At 44.1% G+C, this 17,500-nt stretch overlaps 2 protein-coding genes across 6 annotated transcripts in view; one reads left to right on the top strand and one right to left on the bottom strand.

Moving 5' to 3' along the window:
* The window catches only part of LOC138215211 (echinoderm microtubule-associated protein-like 6), a 50,993-nt gene extending 44,131 nt beyond the window's left edge, over positions 1 to 6,862 (top strand). For 4 of the 5 annotated variants that reach the window (XM_069177245.1, XM_069177246.1, XM_069177249.1 and 1 more), the window contains 11 exons: positions 268 to 441; positions 1,109 to 1,317; positions 1,845 to 2,002; positions 2,093 to 2,207; positions 2,300 to 2,488; positions 2,922 to 3,094; positions 3,170 to 3,332; positions 4,016 to 4,119; positions 4,238 to 4,391; positions 4,549 to 4,649; positions 4,824 to 6,862. In XM_069177245.1, the coding sequence (XP_069033346.1) occupies positions 268 to 441; positions 1,109 to 1,317; positions 1,845 to 2,002; positions 2,093 to 2,207; positions 2,300 to 2,488; positions 2,922 to 3,094; positions 3,170 to 3,332; positions 4,016 to 4,119; positions 4,238 to 4,391; positions 4,549 to 4,649; positions 4,824 to 4,848 (1,565 nt within the window). In that variant the 3' untranslated portion in view covers positions 4,849 to 6,862. Of the gene's footprint in view, positions 1 to 267; positions 442 to 1,108; positions 1,318 to 1,844; positions 2,003 to 2,092; positions 2,208 to 2,299; positions 2,489 to 2,921; positions 3,095 to 3,169; positions 3,333 to 4,015; positions 4,120 to 4,237; positions 4,392 to 4,548; positions 4,654 to 4,823 lie in introns of those variants that run through there. The other variant, XM_069177248.1, reaches the window with a different exon arrangement.
* Positions 6,863 to 10,032: 3,170 nt separating this feature from the next.
* Positions 10,033 to 17,500, bottom strand: part of LOC138215212 (reticulon-4-like) — a 27,197-nt gene continuing 19,729 nt past the window's right edge. The window contains 6 exon segments of the mRNA XM_069177251.1: positions 10,033 to 10,136; positions 10,722 to 10,780; positions 10,921 to 10,967; positions 11,240 to 11,309; positions 11,851 to 11,989; positions 13,018 to 13,225. Of these exon segments, the coding sequence (XP_069033352.1) occupies positions 10,094 to 10,136; positions 10,722 to 10,780; positions 10,921 to 10,967; positions 11,240 to 11,309; positions 11,851 to 11,989; positions 13,018 to 13,225 (566 nt within the window). The 3' untranslated portion in view covers positions 10,033 to 10,093.

Raw genomic sequence — 17,500 nt, forward strand, 5'->3', positions numbered from 1 at the left:
TGGTCCTACTAGGTTCTCCCTGGTTCTCTGTGGTCCTACTAGGTTCTCCGTGGTTCTCTGTGGTTCTCCCTGGTCCTACTAGGTTCTCCCTGGTTCTCCGTGGTTGTCCCTGGTTCTCAGGGTGTCTGCCGGCTGCACTGATCCTCTGTCTGCTTTGTTCCATCCCAGTAGTTTTCCCCCGTTAGTCCATCCCTCCCTCCCTCCCCCCCGTCTCTCTGTGACTCTCTGATGATGATGATGATGATGATGATGCTCGTCTCCTGGCAGGAACCACGCCGTCCATCCACGTGTGGGACGCTATGAGCAAACAGACTCTATCCGTGCTGCGCTGTCCGCACACCAAAGGAGTCGGATACCTGAACTTCAGCGCCACCGGGAAGCTGCTGCTGTCGGTCGGAGTGGAACCTGAACACACCATCACGGTGTGGCGTTGGCAGGAAGGTCAGAACCACCGGAGAAGTTCACCTCGGGTTACTTAACGTGTGAAATGTGAACAGAAACACACCGGAGGGAACTCTGTTCGTCTGTGTTTGTAGTTTTAGTGGAGACCAGCGAGAAGCTGCTGGGAGTCGATCTGATAACAGTCAGCCAGTAAAACTGACAAAAATTCACAATCATATTAAATAATCACAAATAATGTCGCAATTTTTGAGAGTCTGCTTCAAAATCTAACATTTTGGATCACAAAGAAACTCTGAAGAAGACGTGAAGACGAGCTGACAGATCAATACTTGTAGAAACTGTAGGAACCACTAGAGGGCAGCAGCGAGCGCTGCAGAGAGGTGGAGGCAGCTTCTCCACATATTCAGACAGGAAGTGCAAGAAATACAATAACAGCTTCAGTCATCTACAGACTCTTTTTTACAGAAAACCTTCTACTTTAGTGAGTTTTAACTTGTAGTATCAGTCGGTGGCAGAAACATCTGCAGTGACTCAACTTTATTTTCCTGGAAGCATAAAGAGTTAAAATCATGTCTTCATTCTTTGACATCTCTAAAGTCGCCTCTTCCATCCTGTAACTTTCCCCTGTTGACCGAAACATGTTTAAAATGAAAAAATAGTTCTTTTGTCTTTAACGGTTCATATTTTGGTGCGTCGCCCCCTGCAGGATCCAGAGTGTGCAGCAGGGCCGGACACCCGGACCGGATCTTCGTGGTGGAGTTCCGTCCGGACTCGGACTCTCAGTTCGTGTCGGTGGGAATCAAACACGTGAAGTTCTGGACGCTGGCGGGCGGCGCGCTGATGTACAAGAAGGGCGTCGTGGGGACGGTGGAGGACGGACGCATGCAGACGATGCTGTCGGTCGCCTTCGGTGCTGTGAGTTCACGTCGGGACGTTTTTCACACGAGAAGATCATCAGAAAGTCGTATTCAGAAACATTTCAGCGTTTATGAGGCTTTTTATTTCACTTACAACTTTTTATTAACAGGTATAAATGTTGAATTATTAAGTTTTAAGCTACAAACGTTTCCCTCCTCCGACCAGTCGGCTGTCAGCTTCTCATAATGTAGAGAAGGAGTAGAAATCGAGCACAGCCGTTGCCGTGACAACAGGCGATGCTTCAACGCTACGACTCTTCGTACAGTTTTTCAAAACAAAAGTTCAGATGGATTCGCGGCAGCTCGTTGTGGGACGACACAAAAATACCTGAAACGCACGATGTGGTCGGTTGATGCTTTTTATTTTAACGGTACGAAAAAGCTCCAAAAAGAAAACGACCTCCTTCAGGACCAAAACCACAGTTTGAAAACCAGACGTTGACATATGTTAATGCTGATTATGTTGTGATTTCATTGCGTGAAATAAAATGGCTCCAGTTTGAGTGCGTCTCCGTGTGTCTGCAGAACAACTTGACGTTCACCGGCGGCATCAACGGCGACGTGTACGTGTGGCGGGACCGCTTCCTGCTGAGGGTGGTGGCGAAGGCCCACACCGGCCCGGTGTTCAGCATGTACACCACGCTGAGGGACGGACTCATCGTCACCGGCGGGAAGGAGCGGCCGTGAGTATCCCACCCAACCACGTACATCACTTCAGACCTTCCTCTTCTTCATCGCGACTCTTTAAATTTGTCTTCCTGAACCGTCGTCAGGACGAAGGAGGGCGGAGCCGTGAAGCTCTGGGACCAGGAAATGAAACGCTGCCGAGCCTTCCAGCTGGAGACGGGACGGCAGGTGGAGTGTGTCCGGTCCGTCTGCCGAGGCAAGGTGAGACATCTTCATCCTCCTCCTCCTCACCCTCCTCCTTTGGTCTTCCTCATCATACTGGTCTCCCTCCTCCTCCTCCTCCTCCTCCTCAGGGAAAGATCCTGCTGGGGACGAAGGACGGGGAGATCCTGGAGGTGGGAGAGAAGAACGCAGCGTCCAACCTGCTGCTGGACAGTCACGCTCGCGGAGGAATCTGGGGTCTGACGGCTCATCCAGCCAAAGATCTGTTCGTCACCGCCAGCGACGACGCCACCATCCGGCTGTGGGACCTCACCGACAAGGTACCGGTCCGCCTTCACTGTCGCTGGTCGTCATAGCGATGCTACGGTGACGTCATCGCCAACACGCTCACGAGCGTCTTCACCTCCGTTAAACGTGTTTTTCATGTTCGTCCCGAAAAATATAAATTTGCGGTTCCTGTAGCGAGTCGGCTGGGACAGGCTCCGCCCCCCCGTGTTCTATTTCAAACTGTTTGTTTGTTTGAAAGGAAGAAGGCATGCTGGGAAATGACTTTGACTATACAGACAAATATAACTGCTACTTTTGCAGAAATATTTCTTTAAATCGCCCAAAAACTTCTGAAAAACACATTCATGACCGACGTGACCACGAGTTTGGATATTTTATTTATGAAGCTTTTTCTGTTAGAAAACGTCGGCATGTTGCGTTTGAAATCACCCCCCCCCCCCCCCCCCCACATCCCCCATTGTCTAGAAACTGCTGAACAAAGTGTGTGTGGGCCACGCCGCCCGCTGTGTGAGCTACAGCGCCGACGGGGAGATGCTGGCCGTGGGGATGAAGAACGGTGAGTTCCTCCTCCTCCTCGCCAACTCGCTCAAGATGTGGGCGAAGAAACGAGATCGCAGCGCCGCCGTCCAGGACATCCGGTACGAGAGAGACACGGAAAGTGCCACTGTTTAATATCCAACTCCATTGGTTCATGTCGCTGCGTTCGGTTCCAGGTTCAGTCCGGACCGCCGGCTGCTGGCCGTCGGATCGGTGGAGAACACGGTGGACGTGTACGACGTCAGCGGAGGACCGAGTCTCAACCGGCTGGTTTACTGCAGCGACATCCCGGCATTCATCCTGCAGATGGACTTCTCTGCTGACAGCTGCTACATACAAGTATATACACGCTTTAATATGTAGGATATATGACATCATACTGTACTGTGACATCATACTGTACTGTGACATCATACTATACTGTGACATCATACTATACTGTGTCATACTATACTGTGACATCATACTATACTGTGACGTCATACTGTACTGTGACATCATACTGTACTGTGACATCATACTATACTGTGACATCATACTATACTGTGTCATACTGTATTGTGACATCATACTATACTGTGTCATACTGTATTGTGACATCATACTATACTGTGACATCATACTGTACTGTGACATCATACTATACTGTGACATCATACTATACTGTGTCATACTGTACTGTGACATCATACTATACTGTGACATCATACTATACTGTGTCATACTGTACTGTGACATCATACTATACTGTGACATCATACTGTACTGTGACATCATACTATACTGTGACATCATACTATACTGTGACATCATACTGTACTGTGACATCATACTATACTGTGTCATACTGTATTGTGACATCATACTATACTGTGACATCATACTATACTGTGTCATACTGTACTGTGACATCATACTATACTGTGACATCATACTGTACTGTGACATCATACTGTACTGTGACATCATACTGTACTGTGACATCATACCACCCAGCAGCACATATGAACGTGTTCCTCCAGGTGTCCACAGGAGTTTACAAGCGGCAGGTGTTCGAGGTTCCTTCAGGGAAGCTGGTGAGCGACCAGACGGCCATCGACAGAATCACCTGGGCGACGTGGACCAGGTGACACAACCTTTCACCGCTTCATTACCCCACCCTGACCCCTGACCCCTGGCCCCTGAACTAACTTCTTCCTGCTGGTGTTAAAGTTTCCCCGGTTGCTTTGCTTCTTCCTCCTCAGCGTCCTGGGAGATGAAGTTTTGGGGATTTGGCCGCGAAACGCCGACAAAGCCGACGTGAACTGTGCGTGTGTTTCTCACGCCGGCCTCAACATCGCCACCGGCGACGACTTCGGATTGGTCAAACTGTTCGACTTCCCCTGCACAGAGAAGTTTGTGAGTTCCTGTCGACGGCAACAAAGATTAGAAACAGAAATAATTTGTTAAGTCATGATAGAAATTTCTTGAATAAAGAATAAACATCAGAGGATTAATATAAATGTATAATATCAACGTAATAAATACGCTGAACTGGACGTTTCTGTGTCTGCAGGCCAAACATAAGCGCTACCTCGGCCACTCGGCTCACGTGACCAACATCCGTTTCTCCCACGACGACAAGTATGTGATCAGCACGGGAGGAGACGACTGCAGGTGAACGATGACGCAGCGTTAACACAGTTCAGACGCACAAACACACGCAAGAAATTACACAATCATTTAGTCTGTTTACGTGTAAAGTGATTCAATATTCAATAATTCTCTGTCTGATAAATAGATTATATATTTTATATATTATTATTATTGTGTTAAATTTCTGTGTTTCAGTGTGTTCGTGTGGAAATGTGTGTAACCGCTCGGCTCCAAAGCGCCTTAACGCCACCAGAGGACCCGGCGGGACTCGAACCCGCGACCTCTCCTCCGCAGTCGCACCAAAACTGACACAAAGCTTCGGGGAAAAAAAACACACAGACAGACTTTCAGCTCATGTTTACAGTGTGAGGCAGGAAACTGCGGCGCCCCCCGGTGGTCATGTGGTCGGACGCTAGAGTGACGTCATTAATAAACTGAAGGAAACAATCAGACGGTTCAGAAATCTGTACGACTTTCCTTCGATTTGTTGATCCTCACACTCAGACCCCTGCAGGTCTCCGTGGATCACATGACCCTGAACACACCGCGAGGAGGCATGAAGAACTCACCGGGACCAAATCTGAGGAGGAGGAGGAGGAGCTGCACCTTCATCCACCTCCTGCTTACCCACGAAGCCTTGCGTCGCGTCGGTCGTTCTTGTCCGACAGGGAACATCTGTATGAGCACATGTGGCCTGTTGTTTTAACGTGAGACATTCCAGTCCGACGTCGCTGTTTTCTACAAAACTAAACTCGGATTTAACAAAAGAAACGTTTGAATCTGTTTCTGATCGCGACCTTTGACCTGCAGGTCGGAGAGTTCTGATGAAACCTGAACGTTACCGTCACTTTAAATCTGTTCTGGACTTCAGGATGAGAAACTGTATTTTATTTTATTTAAATCCACATGTGGATTTATTTTGTATAAAATTACATTGTTTTTCTTTAAAGAAAATTTTCTTTAAGATCTGTTTTGATATTTTCTTATAAGAAAAAACAATCTGTAATTTCATACAAAATAAATAAATACCTGCGCGGACTGACGCAGAAATTATGAAATAAAATACAGTTTCCAGAAAAACCTTAAAGTGACGAAACGTTCAGGTTTCATCAGGAGAACTGAGATCAAGGAAGAAAACTACAACGCAAATAAACTGAAACACAAGATGAAGCTAAACATCAGAAAACACAAAGTAATTAACTTAAAAAAGCTATTTAAAAGGAAGAAAAGAGATGTAAAGAATTAAATTAGATTAAAAAGCTTTTTAAATGGAGCAAAAAACTGATTGACCTAAAAAACTCTATCGAAAATCATTAATTGAACAATTCAAAGATTAAAGATAAAGAAATATTTATATGAATTTTTGTTTTTAAAAAATGACTTCCTTCATGAAATCTGTTTCTTTTTGCTGAAAACAGCATCGCGTGAACAAACAGACGTTCTGCTGAAAGTTAACAAAAACAAAAATCTGCTGAAGGTGTGAAAATAAAAAGATGTGACGGTTTCACACAAACTTTAAATCACTTTTAATTTCTGAGCCTTCGCAGCTTCTGTCGTCACACTGAAGTGCCTTCTGGATCTTCACTTCTTTATTTCTGGATTTCATACGCAGTTTTATTTATTTTTACCTCCATGTTTGGACTTCTTTTCTACTCTGTCTGGTGCTACACTCAGAATGTTCATCTGGAACGGACGTCAGAAAAAAAAAAGAAAGAAAAGAAGCATTTTGCTTTGCTGCTGCTTTTTGTTTTTGTTTTTGAAGACATGAAAACATCCAAAGCATCGTGATCGTAAAACGAATATTTAAGTAAATATTTAACTGTTATTTCTGCCTGATTTCCAGCTGATGTGTGGATGAGTTTCTCTGTGGTGAAAATTTACTGTTGTGAAACGTGTCAAATGGTCTGTTTGTGTAGAAGAAAAAAAACAGGTTACACATCTGATTTACATCAAACACACACACACACACTTTCTCCTGCGGTCCCTGAAGTAATCACCAGTTCACCCGAGACGTCGCCATCGATTTTAAGTCTGAAAGTTAAAAAAAGAGAAAGTTGCTTCGTTCTACATCGTTTAGATCTATAAAACCTGATTAAAGATTTTCTAATATTTGAATGTGAAGTTTCAGATGAGCTGCAGCATCTCAATCAGATGACGTGTTCCCAGATTATCAACGACATCAATTAACTGTTATATTGATTAAATGAAATGACGTATAATTAATATACATTTTAGCCCCTCCCTCCATGTCCTCCAGCTCTTTTGTGATTGTTGCAATAAAAATTTGAATTTTTTTCAGCAGCTTTTCTCCAAAAACATTTTGATATAATTTGTTTGAGTTTTAAGTGATATTTTTTGCGTTAAAATTTCAGGAATTAAAATGATTGCAAGTCGAGAAAAACAAATGAACACTTATTTTTGGTGACGATGACTTTATGATGTTTCTGCTGAAGATCAGTGTTTACGTAAGAATTGTGAAAGTTTGGCTAAATTATTGCGATTGCGACGTGATAATGAAACTATTATGATGTGCAGCATGACGATTATCACAGGAAGTAATTATTTAATCCTCTTTATTAAGTAGTAAATGAAACAAAAACTTCACTTGAAATTATTGCAAATTCCAACAATTTTACTACAATTTTAAAACATACGTGAAACTCAACAAATTACATCAAAAGCTGCTGCAAAATCAAACATATTTAAAACCTCCTTCGCTCCTTCACAGCTGTTTCTTTTCTCTTGAACAGAAGAATTTGGAGGTTTTCTTTGAGATTTGTGTGATCGGAGGAGTTGAAGGTTTCCTGGAGTCGTCCTGGTTTAGTGGAGGTCAGCGACAACCTGCTGGGAGCTTTAAAAACTCCCAAACATCACAATACATTCAAAAATGACATCAGCGAGCCGAGGGAGATGTTTACTCCGAGGTCAGAGGTCAACGTAGAGGAGGGAGTTTCATTTGGAAATAAAACAACGGCAGGAAAATGAAGCAAAATTAGTCTAAAAACATGAAACTTATGTTCTAATGAGCTGATTTCCTGTAAAATACAACAAACAAGTCAAAGAAATGAATGTTGAAAAAAACAAACACAAAACACTGTAAATAAGTGACTCTGTGATGAGATCAGTTCGAATCCGTCGGTGTGTTCAGGTTCAACGTGTCAAACTGTCAGAAAATATGGAAATATCACAACGCATGAATTTATTTTTAAACCAAAATGTTCAGGATTCGAATGCTGCTGGATTTTTATACACTGTGTGTGTGTGTGTGTGTGTGTGTGTGTGTGTGTGTGTGTGTGTGTGTGTGTGTGTGTGTGTTAGCCACATGTACAAACACAATAAACGATACTTGTGGAAGAAATCTGTCTGTTTCACTGTTTTAGAGTCAAAGTGTTTTAACTGCTGAGTCGGTTGAAAGTAAACAGTCAACATTGAGACTCACCCTGGAAGGCAACAACACCAACCACTACACCGCTGATCACTGTTCATGTTTATAACATGTTTAAAAGTTATATAAGTCAAACAAGCATTCAAAATAGGGAGCAAAATGGTGCAGTTCCAAGCCAGCATTGTCATCTCACAATCAGGAGGTTCTGGGTTCGATATGGGGTCTGGAACTTAGTGTGGAGGACTGCATGTTCTTGCTTGAATGTAATGTTTTATATTATGGACAACATGCATAGGTTTGTCATCATTATTATGGATGACAGACTTTACTTTCAGGTCATTAGTTTAACAGGAACATGAAAATTCCACATAAAAAAATCTCAGGCGGGATTCAAACACAAGACCTTTAGACTGAGAAATGACAACGCTGACAGCAGCACTAGTGTTGAACTAGTGTTAAGTTGAACGGAAGTCATACTTATAGCATGTCGTCAGAAATATGAAAAAAAAATATCACTATGATATGACTTTTTTTTATCATATTTTATACATGCTATAGTGTGATTTATCATATTTTATACATGCTATAGTGTGATTTATCATATTTTATACATGCTATAGTGTGACTTTTTTATTTTTTTTTATCATATTTTGGAATTGGTCCAAAGACTTGTGGCTGTTGCTCAGCTGGTTCAGCCAGTCTCTCTCTAATTGAAGGTTGTTGGTTCTATCCCCAGGTCCTCCTCGGTGTATTTCTTGGTGTCCTTTGGTAAGAAGCTGAAGCGTCTCCCGTTGTCGTTATGAACTAGTATTATATTTTTTGGACATGTTACAGCATTTCGTCTAAAATTGTAAAACTTTACTTCATTTGATTGTGAATGTGTGTTTAGATTGATTTTGTACACATTTAAAAAAAAGAAAGACTTTAGAAAGTTAAGAAACAGCAGACAGACTCTCAATTATCCAGCTGGAGCTCACAGACGAGGAGGCGGGGCTTGTCTTCGTCTAGAAGCTTTATTGATAATTGTTTACATCTCACAATGCATTCCACAAACACGACTCCCGGCTGGAAGCGTTTTATCGTCACAATTGAAGTATGAAGTTTATCATTCACAATTATACTTGCATAACAAACAAAATGCTCGAAGGTTTCCCAAAGTCACATCACGTTGCAACCTCATTAAGATATGGGCTCCACAGACAGAACGGTTATTTATGGCGTGTTTTTTTTCTTTTTTCATTTTTTCTGATGACTGTAAACGTGTTGCTTCCAGAGCTTTTCACTACTAGAGCTGACGTGGAAGGAACGACTCTTATGGAGGTGATGGTTATTCGTTTCTAGATGTTTCTAGCTAGTTACTCAGAAGCGATGAAAGATATAAATGGTAGTAACCCCCCCCCCCCTCCCCCGCTGCCTCGTCAGGAGTCAAAGACGTCGTTCACGAATCCGTCGTTCGTCACATCGAGGCGAAATCGGCTAACCGAGGAAACGAGCTCAAAGCTTCGGGAACAAGACAGTAAAATCACAAAATACGTCTAAACTCAGCGAGAATATTCAAAACAAAACAGAAACAGAAGCGTCCGTCTGCTGCTCCGACGAGACGAGACGAGACGAGACGAGACGAGACGAGACGAGACGAGACGAGACGAGACGAGACGAGACGAAGGAAAAAAAACACCTTCTGCTGCGTTTGACAGGAGAAAAATAAAAACCCCAAAACTTGAACCACCCGAAGCGGCTGGAGGAGCTCCCATGATGCACTGGGTGGGGGGAGGGGGAGGGGCGCACGTTCAAGATCAAAATGTTTGTTTGTGAGTTTGAGCGTCTCAGAAACAAACATTTCAAGTTTAAATAATAAAACGGAGATGAAGACAAAAAAAGACTGGAAAAAAAAAGTTTGATCATTTTGACAAACAGAATCGGGGGGGGGGGGGGGCTGCATCCACGCCAGACCCCCCCCTTCCCCCCCTCCTCTTCCTCCTCCCCTCCCTCCTCTTCTTCCTCCCCCCCCCCCCTCTTCTTCCCCCCCCCCCCCTCTAACCATCCATCAGGACTTCCTGGATCCGACTTTCCGTTTCCTTCATTCCGTCTTGCGTTTCATTCCAGGAACTTTCGCCTGAATCCTGTCGACACGCAGAAAAACAGTCAAATCAGTTTTCAGAGAATATTGAGTTTTTAATTCCTTAAATTTAAATGCACACAATAAATTTCTGTTTCTACATTTACTGGTTCGAGTGTTTTCTTCAGTTGAAGTTCTGTGTTTCTACTAAAGGTGTTAAATAAACATTTGGAAAATAAACTTTATTCATTCATTCAGGACTTTTTCTGATTGATCATTTTTCTCGATTGTTAAATTGTTCTGTTCGATCAGAAGTTTGAGGTTCAATATAACAAGGAAATCACATTTTCACTTAGAAATATCAATAAAATCAATTAAATAGCTTATAATTCAGTTTTTTTTTTTATTGGCTCTTTATTATTTTTATAATTTTATATTAAATAAAATTCACATTAAAACCTTTCAGTAATTTACAGAATAATAATAATTCTCTTTCCTGCTGAAACATCTACAGGAAGTTTGTTTTATTTTGTGTCCAAATTGTGTCATTTATTTATTTTAAAGTTAGAAAAGTTGTGATTTAATGTTTTTTTTAACGTTTTACTGAAATAAATCAATAAATCACGTTAAATAAAAACCGGCGACTTACTTCCCGACGACGTCTTTGACCTGGTTGTTGACGAGAGTCACGTAGTGATCGATCTGAGCCTGAGGACACACACACACACACACACACACACACACACACACACACACACACACACACACACACACACACACACACACAGGTCAAACACAAGCCGCTAACACCCGTCCAGAGGTGCATTGTGGGTAAAGACAGCTTGTACCTGGTGTTTCTCGTAGACGATGGGGCAGCTGAACATTGCGATCACACCTGAGGAAGAGGAGGAGATTAATATGTGACCACTTCCTGTCTGCTCACCGTGATCAATAACATCTAAAACAGCAGATCACATTTTCTATTCAGAGTCAAACAAAAACAAAAATCATCTTTCTAATAATTCTGCAGTTACATTTTCCATTAAATCAGATTCCAGCTGCTGTTTCTCGACATCACCACCAGATGGAGCCGTGTTCATAATCTACACCTAACTTTCATTAGGCAGCACTTTAAAGCTGCAGTGCATGCTGGGAAATGTTGCTCACCCAGAATAAGAATAGTGAGCCCGTTGAAGAAGGCGCCGACGTAAGTCAGGATCCACATCAACACGGCAAACTGCAAGAAAATACAATACAAACAATATTTAAACAGGAAGTTAAAGATCTTAAACTGATAACATGATATCACCCACTGATAGCTGTAACCTGACTGCACCACAGGCCTGTCAATCAAACAGACACGCCCCCAAAAACAGGTCTTCTTGAATCTTCTTTTCTAATGAATGAGGGATTATTTTCAGATGGACCTCCAGAAAACTAATAAGAAGGAGTGACTTTAGCTAACAACACCGAGATAACTGATGGACACATTTTATTCACTTTGGATTTGATGAGAGAAGTTGAATGGGAGTCTATGGAGCCGGAGGCTTTTTGGAGCCGACCTCTAGTGGCACTCGCTGGTATTGCAGCTGAAGACACTTCTGGATCAGAACCATTTTACAGACCTGAAGCTACGAACTCTTTTATTAACAGTCGGTGGTTTAAATCAAAGTTTCTGTCGGAGGCCGACTGCAGCTCGACGTCTAACATCGACCTGGACTGAAATACGAGGAACGTGATGACATCACTTCCTCCTCTGGAGGCGGAGCCATTCTCACTTTGATGGAGTCCACCAGGTCCTCGACCAGGAACAGACGTCTCAGATCTCCAATGATCTTGTTAATGTTGGCCAGAACCACATCGCTGTACTTGTGGACCGTGTCCTCAGACAGCGCCACCTCCTGGTCCAGGTACTGCCTGTTGGAGACAAGGAGGAGGAGCAGACATAAATATTATTTTAGGTACTTACAGAACAAACTGATTATTAAACACTTCAGGTTTTTGTGCCTCTGATCTGGATCATCAATAATCAGATCTAATGTCTTAGACAGTGATTGAGGTTATTTAGCTGCTATTGATCGCAGTGAACTGGCCTGTGATTGGCTGTGATCGGTTACGACCCGGCTGTGATTGGCTGAACTCAGTAAGAAGGTTTTTTGTCCGACAGCCAGAAGGAAGGATGAGAGAACAGCCGGCCGCTCGGTGTGACAGGAAAACACTCAGTGTACCGACACACACACACACACACACACACACACTCTCTCACACACACACACACACACACACACACACACACACACACACACACACACACACACACACACACACACACACACACACACACACACACACACACACACTCACACTGCTGTGACCTTTGACCCCTGCGCTGGTGAAACAGCAACACATTGAAGCAGCAGAGCGCAGAATTAAATTGTCGCTCTTAAAGAGTTCTTTCCTCCTAGTTTATGTGGGAATTATTGAATTATTGAATTATTGAATTGATGGTTTCTCTGTATAATATTGTAAAGTCTTGCTGTAAAGAATTTAATGTGTTGAGTGCCATGAAATAACCTGTGTTGTGATTTGGCGCTTTATAAATAAAATAAAATTGAATTGAATTAATGAAGACATTGATTCCTGCGACGTGATTGGTCGAGCAGATGGTTGATGGATCCACACCGACAGCCCTCAATCATCGTTTACATCCTTTGATCTGGTGTCTGTCACTGCTCTGGTTCTGGTCATCAGGTACTCTGACCAACGCTCATTAAATGTCCGGTTTTTAATCCAGTTTGTCTCGTTTAAAAGCAGCCGACTTCTCCGTGAGCACTTCCTGTTTGTCACGTTTACTTTGAGGTCCAGAAATCAGCTGCTGGATCACCGAGACGGAAACTTAAAGGAACAGATTATCAGGCAGCTTCTGAACGGACCCCCCCACTCACTTGAAGGGGTGTCCCTCATCAGACTTCTGGATGGCCTGCAGGATGCCTTTATATATCCTGAAGCAGACGGTGACGGAGAGCAGCGCCAGGCCGATGTAGGAGCACACGCTGACGATGCTGCACACCGTCAGAGACAGCAGCAGCAGCAGGGCGGCGCCAAACACCACGCCGGTGGTCTTCACATCACGCCAGTACAGGAGATCCACCACTGGAGGGGGGGACATCAATCAATCAATCAAACAATCAAACACAGATAAAACGAGCTTTGAGGTTTGAACTGGTTCCTCCACTTCTTATCATTCTTGGTTTTTACATCTAATATTTACACATTTCTGGAAATTTGCATTTAACTCCACTGATTTAAATCACTGCTGGAAAGATGAACGTTTATTGGAGCATTTGTGGACCTGCAGAGGAGCCGGCGAATCCCGAGGAACGAATCCCAAGGAACGAATCCCCGAGGAACGAATCCCCGAGGAACGAATCCCGAGGAACGAATCCCGAGGAACGAATCCCAAGGAACGAATCCCGAGGAACGAATCCCAAGGAACGAATCCCAAGGAACGAATCCCCAAGGAACGAATCCCGAGGAACGAATCCCGAGGAACGAATCCCGAGGAACGAATCCCGAGGAACGAATCCCGAGGAACGAATCCCAAGGAACGAATCCCCGAGGAACGAATCCCAAGGAACGAATCCCCGAGGAACGAATCCCAAGGAACGAATCCCCGAGGAACGAATCCCAAGGAACGAATCCCGAGGAACGAATCCCGAGGAACGAATCCCAAGGAACGAATCCCGAGGAACGAATCCCGAGGAACGAATCCCAAGGAACGAATCCCCGAGGAACGAATCCCCGAGGAACGAATCCCAAGGAACGAATCCCGAGGAACGAATCCCGAGGAACGAATCCCAAGGAACGAATCCCAAGGAACGAATCCCGAGGAACGAATCCCGAGGAACGAATCCCAAGGAACGAATCCCCAAGGAACGAATCCCAAGGAACGAATCCCAAGGAACGAATCCCCGAGGAACGAATCCCCGAGGAACGAATCCCGAGGAACGAATCCCGAGGAACGAATCCCGACCTGCAGCTCCAGCCAGCTGATTGGCTGATGGAACTACGGAGGTTCTGCAGGCGTCCAAACGGATCAGAAATCTAATCGACCAGATCAGACACATCTTAAAGTCCTGTTTCCTCCTCCGGCTCCGACGATACGTTAAAGAGGAGCAAACAACTCAAACTCAAACTCCAAAACTAATTTAACTCTGACTCTAATCTAACTCTGACTCTAATCTAACTCCAACTCTAATCTAACTCTAATCTAACTAACTCTAATCTAACTCTGACTCTAATCTAACTCTAATCTAACTAACTCTAATCTAACTCTGACTCTAATCTAACTCTAATCTAACTAACTCTAATCTAACTCTGACTCTAATCTAACTCTGACTCTAATCTAACTCCAACTCTAATCTAACTATAATCTAACTCCAACTCTAATCTAACTCCAACTCTAATCTAACTAACTCTAATCTAACTCCAACTCTAATCTAACTCCAACTCTAATCTAACTCTAATCTAACTCCAACTCTAATCTAACTAACTCTAATCTAACTCCAACTCTAATCTAACTCTAATCTAACTCCAACTCTAATCTAACTCTAATCTAACTAACTCTAATCTAACTCTGACTCTAATCTAACTCTGACTCTAATCTAACTCTAATCTAACTCTGACTCTAATCTAACTCTGACTCTAATCTAACTCCAACTCTAATCTAACTAACTCTAATCTAACTCCAACTCTAATCTAACTCCAACTCTAATCTAACTCCAACTCTAATCTAACTCCAACTCTAATCTAACTCTAACTTTAACTCTGACTCTAATCTAACTCCGACTCTAATCTAACTCCAACTCTAATCTAACTCCAACTCTAATCTAACTAACTCTAATCTAACTCCAACTCTAATCTAACTCCAACTCTAATCTAACTCCAACTCTAATCTAACTCTAATCTAACTCCAACTCTAATCTAACTCCAACTCTAATCTAACTCCAACTCTAATCTAACTCTAATCTAACTCCAACTCTAATCTAACTCCAACTCTAATCTAACTCTAACTTTAACTCAAACTCAACATCTACAGAAAACGACCTCCAGTTTTCCGTCACTTCACCGTTTGAACTCCAACGTCGTCGTTCAGAGATGAAACGAGACCGGATCAGACGAGTTTAAAACAGACGTGAAGCAGCAGCAGGAGGACGCGTTCAAACAGCTGTGGCCTACATTTCCCACAATGCAGCTGGCCTGTAGACAGCACGTCTACAGACTCCGACTGCTCCTTTAAAAGGAGTCTGAACGTCTGTGATGTCATGATGATGATGATGATGATGATGCGGTCAGAAGTCAGCAGGGAGTCGTAGGAGGAGGGAGAGGCCGAGCGTTAAATTAAAGAGTCCTCTCGTGCTCGCTGCATGTGACCCTCCAGAGGTCAGAGGTCAGAGGTCACGCGCTGTCAGAGTTTAAAACCCTGCAGGAGGATCCTCAGCGTCCGACTCACTGACTTCCTCGTCTCTGAGCCTTCTGGACATTCGTCCTTTCGTCACCGTGACGACGGCCGAGCGGCGACGCAGAACTCCTGCAGGACCGACGGCGTCACGAACTGTCGACACCGAGAAACATCCGGAAGTTCATCAATTCATCTGGAAAACTTCAGAAGTTCACAGCAGAAAACTCCTTTTATAAAGTTTCAAAAAGCAGCAAATCTGCTCGTTAGAGACTTCGATCTTTTTCACAGGTTTTCCTGCAGATTGATTTTCTATCAACCAACAGAATGAATCATCTCAACACGTCTAAATCAGTCGGACCCTGAGAAACAGCTGATCTGATCTCCGCTCGTGTTTCAGCGGAGGATTCCCGGCAGGTCAGAGGACGATATTAGACGTGCAGCTTCCTGCAGGCGACGCGTCACACGCCGGTTTCAGGTTTCTGCTGCGACGCTTTAATATTCACTGAATCCACGATCTGCGGGACAGAAACACGTTTCCTCCGGCTGCCGAGGACCGAAGTTAAACCGACCGACCGCCGGACGTTTGGCACGACGCCAAAATGTTCCTGAAAACGACTTCACGGCCAAAAAACCAGCTGATGAGGCCGAACGGCTCCAATCAGATGTCCTGCAGCAGGACACTGGGACGGCTGGTTTCTGGGATCATCGGATCATTCGAGAAAATATCTGAATAAAAGGACGGATCTACGAATCAAAATGATACTCGGACACAAAGTTTAAATAAAGTCAATTCATCTATTGATTAAAAAAAAAAAAAAAAGGCCTTAAAATGTCAAACGAACAAATAAAACATGATAAATATTCTTATTTTTAACGGAGAGAAAGCTGAAAACGAGATTAAAAAACATGTTAAAGACCAGAACATCACGCGTGCTGGTTTCCTCCTTCGCTCATACAAACATGAATAAATCAAAACTTAGGAAAACCTTTCAGGGTTTACGATTAATAATCTACGAGTTCAGTGAAAGAAAATTAATGTGCAACTATTCAGATTCATCGTTTCTGCTGTTTTCACACAAAATATCTAAAATTTGCAGAAATTGTGAACTTGCTGTTTTTCTTTGTCACGTGACAGTAAACTGAAATATTTAACATTTTTAAGAAGTCTCATTTTGTGTCTAAGATTATTTTAATTGTTTTAACAGACACAAATCCAAATCTGTCAGAAGCTCAATCAATCAATCAATCAATCAATCAATCAATCAATCAATCAATCAATCGGTAAAACCCATCAAAGAGAGATATTACTGATATATTAAATCAGTTCATCTCGTTTTAAACGCTGATCTCAGACCTGCTGAGGTTTTTAATCGGACAGCTGACTGTCCGGGTCCGATCTCAGGACACAGCGGGGTTCTAACGGGGAGACCCGAGTCCCGAGACCCGAGTCCCGAGACCCGAGTCCCGAGACCCGAGACCCGAGTCCGGAGACCCGAGACCCGAGTCCGGAGACCCGAGTCCGGAGACCCGAGTCCCGAGTCCCGAGACCCGAGTCCCGAGTCCCGAGACCCGAGTCCGGAGACCCGAGTCCCGAGTCCCGAGACCCGAGTCCGGAGACCCGAGTCCGGAGACCCGAGTCCCGAGTCCCGAGACCCGAGACCGGAGACCCGAGTCCGGAGACCCGAGTCCGGAGACCCGAGTCCCGAGACCCGAGACCGGAGACCCGAGTCCGGAGACCCGAGTCCGGAGACCCGAGTCCCGAGTCCGGCTGGTGTTCGGGAACCTTCGGGCTGAAGGGGGCGGGGCCAGGCGGAGGCTCTGTTAGCTGACAGCTAGCTTTGCCTCCGTTAACTCACCGCTCTGACACCGAGCCGTTGTCTGGACGTACAGACCGGGACCGAGCAGCCAGGAGGAGGTGGGAGGAGGAGGTGGAGGAGGAGGAGGAGGAGGGCGTGCGGTCCAAATGT

Source organism: Embiotoca jacksoni, unplaced genomic scaffold, assembly GCF_022577435.1.
Source record: "Embiotoca jacksoni isolate LCO1_2020_lvr unplaced genomic scaffold, fEmbJac1.0.p SCAF_70, whole genome shotgun sequence".
Taxonomy (NCBI): domain Eukaryota; kingdom Metazoa; phylum Chordata; class Actinopteri; family Embiotocidae; genus Embiotoca; species Embiotoca jacksoni.